Source organism: Pongo abelii, chromosome 16 (assembly GCF_028885655.2).
Source record: "Pongo abelii isolate AG06213 chromosome 16, NHGRI_mPonAbe1-v2.0_pri, whole genome shotgun sequence".
Classification (NCBI taxonomy): Eukaryota; Metazoa; Chordata; class Mammalia; order Primates; family Hominidae; genus Pongo; species Pongo abelii.
Window position 1 is genome coordinate 41,802,603 of NC_072001.2, and position 9,471 is coordinate 41,812,073.

General features: G+C 34.9%; 1 protein-coding gene across 1 annotated transcript in view; it reads right to left on the reverse strand.

Annotated features, from left to right (window-relative positions):
* The window catches only part of LOC134760194 (uncharacterized), a 35,367-nt gene extending 27,436 nt beyond the window's left edge, over positions 1-7,931 (reverse strand). Inside the window, exons 1-3 of the mRNA XM_063716113.1 lie at positions 7,902-7,931; positions 4,623-4,696; positions 1,573-1,705 (exon numbers count right to left, since the gene is read on the reverse strand). Coding sequence (XP_063572183.1) covers positions 1,573-1,705; positions 4,623-4,696; positions 7,902-7,931 — 237 coding nt within the window. The remainder of the gene's footprint in view (positions 1-1,572; positions 1,706-4,622; positions 4,697-7,901) is intronic.
* Positions 7,932-9,471: the final 1,540 nt, after the last annotated feature.

A 9,471-nucleotide genomic window follows, 5' to 3' on the forward strand; every position in this document is an offset into this window, starting at 1 on the left:
CCCCTGCTCTACTCCCTCCTCCCAGGCATTCCTCACGGGGTTTGGACTTCTCTGAAAAATGGTTTCATGGCCCCAATTACCTGTAAGCCAAAGAGTAAGTCACCGCTATTTGGCTTGGCTATTTGCTTGACACCAACCTACTGCTGCTGGTGGGCGCCTGTGCTTTTAAAAAGAAAGATCTTTCCAAATGATAACAAACTTCCAATTACACATTTGGTGCCTTAAATTTATTAGGTCTACTGCAATGAACAAACTGTCCTTGTTACTTGTTTCCAAGACCAACTCTGGTTTTAAACAAATCAAATTTCTCTCCATTTTTAATCTTGGTTTTTCATTTTGGATTTAAGAGAAAAATGCATGAGCTCTTCTTTCCTAAGGAAGCTGTTTCTCCAATTATTATCCTGAGGTTTTTTTTTTTTTTTTTTTTTTTTTTGGCTTTACCTTCAGTTTAGCTTCAGTGGTATCAAAGTGGTTGACCTTTGACTCCTTTGCTCTGTCTTCAGAAAAATTAATAATATATCCAGTCAGACAATGGTCTGTTATGTCATCTTGGCACTGGTACATATTTATTTGTAAAACAAATTTTCTTTCATAAATATCATTTGTAAAATGTTAAAATTTGTTTTCAGTTCTGGATCTATATTCTTCTTTCTTTAGTTCTGTAGCTAATATTATAAAAAAAGTTTTCAAATTTTTTGACTCCATCTTTTTCTCCTTCAGAGAGCTTGATCCTTCCCTAACTTCCTAAAAAAGAAAAAGTCCTCATCCTTCCTCTTAATCTGTAATGGGTGAGAAAATGACAACAACAAAAAACAAAATGAAAACCAAAACATCCAGATATCTGTGTCGACAAGAGAAGCATTCCCTTGCTTGTCCTTGACCTCACGGCATTTACTACCAGTCACTCAGACCCAGCCCTTGGAGTGGCATGGGGCTTGGTACTCCATTCAGAGCTGCTCAGCAATGCCTGGTATTCCTGTTGAGGAATGCTCTTGGCAAGGGGGAAGTGATTCTCTTCTCTTCCACTAAGGACTCATGAAAGGACTTTCAGGACTTTTAGACGTCTTTACCCTGACATGGGTCTTCAAAGAACAGACCTTCTTATCTTCCATACTTTTCTAAGTAATGGGCAACTTGGTCATTTTCTGCCATTACTTAGGCACTTTTCTCTTCCTTATTAGTTCATTTTTTCATAGAATCTGGCCAAGGTTGTTGAGAAATCCAGCTCTTCGTATTGAGGTGCCAGGAGACAAGAGCAAATGTTGCTCTTTCCCCTCTCTAAACATAGAATTTTATTGTCCCAGCACCACCTAATTAACTCCCTGATTTCCACCCCCAAGCACTCCTCTGTTATTCTTAATTTGGAAAATATATATATCTTGGTTGTAGGTTTTGAAGGTAGGAGGAGGATAAAAAGTCTATGTTAGGGACTTTTAGGGTTAAGGTGAAAGATGATGGGGCACTTTGCCATATGGATACCTACTTAGAAGTATGAAAGCAGAAATTAAATATTCTTAACCACAACAGCATGTTTATGTGCTCACTATTTCCTCCTTGAGACCTTCTTCTTACCTTCATCATCCACAAGATGGGTAATTCAGGTCTGTGCCATTCAGGTTCTCTTTCATCAGCTCTGGTCTCTCCTGCTCTGTCCCCTTTGTCAGGTACCGTCTTAGTCTGTGCTGCTCTCACAAAATACCAGAAACTGGGTAATTTATAAACAACATTAATTTATTTCTCACAGTTCTGGAGGCTGGAAAGTCCAAAATAAAGGTGCTGGCAGGTTGAGTCTGGTGAGGGCCCAGGCTTTGCTTCCAAAATGGCGTCGTGTTGCTGCATCCTTCAGCAGGGACTAATGCTATGTCATCACATGGCAGAAGGGACAGAAAGGGAGAAGGGCCTAGCTAGTTCCCTTGAATCCTTTTATAGGGGCACTAATCCATTCACAAGGGTTCCACCCTCGTGACCTAATCACCTCCCAAAGGCCCTACATCTTAATATCATCACATTGGCAAATAACTTTTAACATATGAATTTTGTGGGGATGCATTCAGACCATAGAAGATGCTCTTTGTTTCCCTTGAACATTACTGTTTTTTTAAGGATTCAGCCTCAAATTCCTTCTCTTGATAGATCTCCTTGTGGAATTACCTATTCTGAAAATGCTCATGTTTCACTAATTTTCCTATGACTTTTACATCTGTATCTCTCATCTTGAATTCCAGTTCTACATTTTCAAATGACTCATACATGGACAATGCACTGTCAGCAGAAACTCAACATTTGTAAGGCAGAACTCTCCAATTTTTCCTCATTTTAATCTCCTCCCATACCCTTTATTTGTCAAGGACATACTTTTAGGTGTCCACATTCAAAATGTTAGAAGCATCCTAAATAGCCCCTTTCCCTTAATCCCCACTTATCACTCAGTGACTTAATCTTGCATATCATTATGATCACTTTCATATATGTCCTTTTATTTTTAAAATGACTTTTGAAGATTTTTTTCCTATAAAAGCCATTTTTTCTGTACATTGCAGGAAACAAAGCTGAAAATTATAAAAAAGCATAAAGAATATATAATCTATAATTAGACTGCACAAAGATAACTATCCATTTTCAGTTCTTATTTCCTGTGTGTTTATATAGTAAAAAGATGGAATCATCATGTTTGCAGTTACTATATTTCTCAATGAGAAATTGTAAACATTTTAAATGTTGCTAAATAATTTTTGTTTGCTGTATTGTTCATAGTTGTGTCACAATTTATGCAAATATATAATGCTATGAATTTATTACCCTTACTTTCACTATTAAAATATTTGATATGTACCAACAAGACACACAGGAAAGAATTGACAGATTTTTCTCCATACAAATTAAAACATTTATATGGCCACTGATATGAATAAAATTAAAACAAAATGACAAACTGGGAGAAAATATAAATATGTGTAACAGAAAAGAGGTAATAAACACAGTATATAAAAATATCAAGCCTAATATGTAGAGTGCTTTAGAAAAGTATGAAAAAGAACAATCCAGTAGAAAAAGAGAAAAACACTATAACAGACAACTGAAAAAGGGTAAACCAATGAATAAGAAAAATAGGTGGAAAATGGTGTCTCCTTAAAAAAAATTAATACTTTATGACATATTTTAAAATATAAAAAGTAATACACATTTATCTTCAAGTATTTAGTTAATACAGGGGGGTATAAAATCCATATGAAATTCAAACACCCAGAGATGATCACTCCAAACATTTGGTTTAATGTCTTCTATATTTATCTAATTATCAAAACAAGGGCTTTTATTTCCCCTCAAAACCGTTCCTTTGCTTATTCAAAACATTTTCTACAGTTACAACTATAGCAACAAAAGAGACTACGAAAGAAAGACTTGAAGAGAAGATTTAAATAAGTTGATGATAATTGGGAGAAAATAAAGTAGCATTAATAAAATTATTTTCAGACAAAGTCAAATTTAGGGCAAGAAGTAAAGGCATTAAACAGGATCTAAAATTCTTTTGAAAAAAGCACAACCTGCATGATTTTATCTCTGATTTAAAAAATTACTTTCAGGTATTCATCCCTCTTTGCTTAACCAACTTTATTCCTCACTATAATTGCTCCTATTTTTGAATTAAATCTTAATTCATCACATCACATAATTTTTGGAGGCTGTTTTTCAGAATAAGTAGTTTTTGATGATTCATTCTTAGCATCTAAGATAAATAATGTCTTTGTTCCCTATCTTGCTGACTATTCTTTTTCCTCCTCCCCAGTTTTATCCTTCTCACCCAGCCTTTAAGCGTTGGTTTCTTGGAAGGTTAATCCCAGGTTTTATTCTCTTTCTATTCTATACTTCTACCTAGGTGATTTGAAACCCAACTAGTTTTTTTAATATTGTTTCATTTTTTAAAGCAAATTTACTTAAGTTCCGGGATACATGTGCAAAATGTGCAGGTTTGTTGCATAGGTATACGTGTGCCATGGTGGTTTGCTGCACCTATCAATCCATCATCTAGGTTTTAAGCCCCTCATGAAAATTGACCACATAATTGGAAGTAAAACACTCCCCACATAGCTTTTAAGTAGGTGCAGATGACTTTAAGCCAAGTCTTCTGAGTGGCATATCTGATTTCTCTGAGTCTCAAAGGTACATTGGGCTGATTGTATCTGAAACTAAACATATGACCTTTGTTTCCAATCTGGTTTTTTGTTTGTTTGTTTGTTGTTGTTGTTTGTAGAATTTTCTTCCTCAGTGAACTGCACCATCTTCCACCCATTTACAAAAGCCAGGAAAAATGGTGATCCTTAACAACTCTCTTTTCTCCCATGAATAATCCATTGCTGATCACATTGATTTTTACTTCTTAAAACATTTCTGGAATCAATCAACTCTCCACCTCCATCATCACTCCAGGCCAACTGATCATTATTACCTGCTGGAATACTGAACTTTCCTAAACGGCCTTTTTCTGAGTATGCCATCACCTGCCATGATTCACAGTTAACCAGACTGATTTTTTTTTTAATCTCTATTGGATCATGTCAGTACAATTGTTTTTTCCTAGAATATAGAAGTACTTTTGATTTTATATTTGACCTTTTACTTACTCTGTAGTCTTGTCATATTCAAGGTCAAATGCCTTTTGTAGCTCTTTGGGGACTCGCCAGGTGGACAATCCAGTCTGTGAATAAAGAAAAGTTTAATTTTTTCCTTTGCAATTTGTATGCCTTTTATTTATTTTTAATTTGTGTTGTTGCAGTGGCTAGTACATATAGCACAATGTTGAATACATGTCATAAGTACACACATTCTTGCTTTTTTATTGATTTTAGGGTGAAAGAATTTAGTGTTTCACCATTGTGTCTGATATTAGCTACAGATTTTTGAAGCTGTCCTTTATCAGATTGAGCAATTTTCTTTCTTCCAGTTTGCTGAGAGAATTTTTCATTTGTTTCTGTTTTTCTTATATTATAGATGGGTGTTGAATTTTGCTTCTTCTGCATCTAAGGAGATCATATCCTTTTTTTCAGGCTGTTGATATAAAAATTACATTACTTTTTTAGTTTCAGTACTTCTCATTTTATTGATCATCTATGTTGTTTTTTTAGTTTCAATTTTATTTATTTTTTTCAGATTTTTATTTCCTTCAGCTAATTTTGGGTTTGATTCATTCTTGCTTTTTAAATTCCTTGAGGTGCATCACTAAGTTGTTTATTTGAAGACTTTCTTCTTTTTTGACATAGATATTTATTGTTACAAACATCTTTTAGTACTCTATGTGTCGTATCCCATAGATTCTGGTATGTTGTGTTTCCATTTTAATTTGTTTTTAAAAATTATAAAGTTTTGTTCTTAACTTCTTCAGTGACCTAATGGTCATTCAGGAGCATGTTGTTTAATTTCTATGTGCTTGTGTATTTTCTGAAGTTTTCCTTGTTATTAATTTCCAGTTTTATTCTATTGTGTTCAGAAAAGATACTTGATATGATTTCTGTTTTTTTGAATTTGCTGAGACTTGTGTGGCTCAATATATTGTCTGTTCTGGAGAATTTTATATGTGCTGATGAAAAGAATGCATATTCTGCAGCAGGTGGATTAAATGTCATATCTATGGTCTAGTGTGTTGTTTAACACTGATGTTTCTTTGTTGATTTTCTGTCTGGATGGCCTATCCACACTGAGAGTGGGGTGTTGAAATCTATTATTGTATTGAAGTTTATCTCTCTTGTTAGATCTATTAATATTTGCTTTATATACCTGGGATCTCTAGTGTTGGGTGCATAGATATTTATTAACTGTTAAATATTCTTGCTAAATTGAACCCTTTATCATTATATAGTGATCTTGTCTTTTTAGTCTTTAATTTGTAGTCCATTTCTTGATATAAGTATAGTTGTTCCTGCTCTTTTTTGGTTTCCAGCTCCATGGAAACCCCTTCACTTTCAGTCTGTGTCTCTGGAGGTGAAGTGGCTTTCTGGTAGATAGCATATAATTGGGTCTTGTTTCTTTATCCATTCAGCAACTCTATGCCTTTTAATTGGATAATTGAGTTCATTTACATTCATTGTTATTGGTAAGTAAGGGCTTATTACTACCATTGTGTTTCTTGTTTTCTGGTTGTTTATTGAACTCTTCTGTTCCTTTCTTACTGTCTTCCTTTGTGGCTAGGTGATTTTCTCTAGTAGTATGTTTTAATCTGTTCCCTTTTATTTTTAGCGAATCCTTTATAGGTTATTTCATTGTGGTCTCACCATGAGGCTTACAAAAAACATTTTATAGATGCAACAAGTTGTTTTAAAGGGATGAAAACTTACCTTTGATCACAAAGAAAAGAACAGAAATAAACAAAACATTTTTCAGATTTCTACTCTTTAATTCCATCTCCTTGCCCCCTCATTTTGGCTTCGTTTTCACAATTTATGTATTTTTATATTACCTTCTCTTAACAGGTTTCTGTAAGTATTATTGTCTTCAATAGACTTGTCTTTTGGACTTCATACTGGAGTTATGAGTGGATTGAATATCACAACTATAGTGTTAGTCTCAGTTTGTCCACATGCTTAATTTTCCCAGTGGATTTTTTGCATTTAAATGTTTTCTTTTTGCACATTGGTTGTTCTTCCTCGCAGATTAAAGAATTGTTAGCATTTCTAGTAAGATGGGTCTGGTGGTGATGAATTCTCTCAGCTTTGGTTTGTCTGGAAGGACTTTATCATGCCTTCATATTTGAAGGATAACTTTGCTAGATACAATATTCTTGGATAGCAATATTTTTCTTTTACCATTTAAAAAATGTTATCCCACTCCTTTCCGGGCTGTATGATTTCCATTGAGAAGTCTGTTGCCAGATGAATTCGAGCTCTTTAAAATGTTGTTTCTTTTTTCTTGCCACTTTTAGAATCCTCTTGTTGTCCTTGACGGTTGAGAGGTTGACTATCGTATGCTTTGGGGCAGTCTTATTTGAGTTGAATCTCTTTGGTATTCTCTGACCTTCCTGTACCTGGATGTTTATCTCTTTTCAAGTTTTGGAAAATTTTGTTGTTATTTATCTTATTTTTTATTATTTCTGTTATTTCTTTCTACTCCTTGCTCTTTCTAAACTCCCTCTTGAATACAAAGAATTCTTGGATTTGGTCTTTTGAGGTAATAATCTATATTTTCTAGGTGATCTTCATTTATTTTTATTCTCGTTTTCTTCTTTTTCCTCTGACAGTATATTTTTTAATAGCTTATCTTTGAGCTCACTGATTCTTTCCTCTGCTTGATCCATTCTGCTAAGGGCCTCTAATGAATTCTTCAGTTTGGCAAATGTGTTTTTCAGTTCCAAGATTCTATTTGATTTTTTAAAAATTATTTCAGTGTCTTTGTTAAATTTCTCTGATAAATTTCTGAATTGCTTTTTTCTGTTATCTTAAAGATTGTTGAGTTTCCTTAAAACTGCTATTTTGAATTTTTGTTTGAGAGTTTACATATTGTCATCTCATTAGGATTAGTCATTGGTTCCTTGCTTTACCCATTTGAGGGGGTCATGTTTCCTTGTTTGCTACTGTTTCCTGTGGATGTAGGTCTATGTACTTGCATTGAAGGAGTATTTATTTCAGACTATTTTGTCTGGCTTATTTTGCCTTTTACTGGATATATTTGCATAGAGATTCTTTGTAATTTGCCTGCTGATTTTCTTTCTTTTTAATTTTTCAACTAGATTGCTTCCTCCTTTTAGGCAGTAGCTAACACCCTAAGCCTAGATTTTCTTTGGTTCCAGTAAATTATCATAGTACTGTCCATCCTGAATATGGGAGGTCTCAAAGGGAATATCCTGGTAGTATGAGAGGGCTGGCTAGGGTTTTGTACACAGAGACCTATGGAACAAATCTCCTACAACATACTGCTGCTGAACAGCCACTGTGATTTGGCATCTCCTTTGGCTGAGTTACAGAGCAGAATTTCCTGAACAGAGGATGGCAGTCCTCCCTGCTTTGTCTCTGGCTGTCCTCAGGGATATTTCTCCCTTCAGACACTTCTGATGCTTCCCATGGGTTGATACAGGGACAGGTCTCCTGCTAGTAAACTCAGATGGTGAAGACTCTGGAAATTTTCCACGCACTTGGTGCTGGGCTGATTGCAAGGAAGGGCATCATGGATATGGAAGTCTGATTCTCTTACTATCTACTTGGAGTTGTATTACTTCTCTGTGACTTTAGGAACTATCTCATTCTCATATTTGAGTTTGGGATATTGCTGGTTATAATCTCAGTGCTGTATATTTGTTTTTGTTCTTCTGTGGGGGAAGAGTAACACCAGCTTGCTTTTATTCTGTCATTTTGGAAATGGAAAGCTCTCTTTTCATTTTCAGTCAGAAATTAGAAATTATTTACTATTTTTTCTTATGGTTTTTTATTTGACCTCTTATTTCAAAGCATGTTGTATAATTTCCAAATGTTAGGAATTTTCCAAAGATCTATTAAATTATTCCAAATATCTATTAAGCATCCATCATGCCAGAAAAATATTTTATATTCTTTGTATCCTTTGAAACTAGTTTATGATTGGTTAAATTGGTCTCTATGGCCTACTTTGTTTAAATTATATTGTTTAGACTAGACCATATGGTCTCTTTTGGTGAATGATCCTAGCACTCCTGAAAAGAATGTATATTCTGCATTGTTGAGTATTCTGCAAAGGTCAGTTAGGTCAAACTGGTTGGCAGTGTTGTTCAAGTCTTCTATAATCCTTACTGATTTATTTATTTTTTTTAGATGGAGTCTAGTTCTGTCACCCAGGCTGGAGTGCAGTGGCACAATCTCAGCTCAGTGCAAGCTCTGCCTCCCAGGTTCATGCCATTCTCCTGCCTCAGCCTCCTGAGTAGCTGGGACTACAGGCACCCACCACCACGCCCAGCTAATATTTTTGTATTTTTAGTAGAGACGGGGTTTCACCGTGTTAGCTAGGAACTGATTTTTTTTTCTACTGTTCTATCAAGTACTAAGAAAGGAATGATGAAATCTTGGTCCAACACCTACACGCCTTTTTTTCTTGGAGATTTATGTAGATTATGTCTTCTGTTTTTTGTGAAAGAGAAGTTCTGAAGTGTTTTTTGGCCACCAAGCCTGGCTTTCAGGTATTCTGCCCCATTCCTAGTCTTTCTTATGAGCACCCAATGGAGGCCCATGGGAAAAAAAGGTGGTGAGTGCAGAGATTCCTTTTATTAGCCCTCTCATTAATTCTAAACTGTCATGATAGAGTATGTTTGCCTTTTAAGGTTTTATTACATTTGCCCTTTAAAGGTTTTATTAAAATTTCTGTCTCTTTATTCTAACTTGTATGGCATTCATCTCCATAGGTAAAAGAGTCCATCTTTTCCATTTCTCCTTACAGGGGATACTCATGACTTGGAATTTAGGTCACTAGTTGCCTTGCAAAGTGAGCCCTATAATAGGTTGAAGACAGTTACGGATT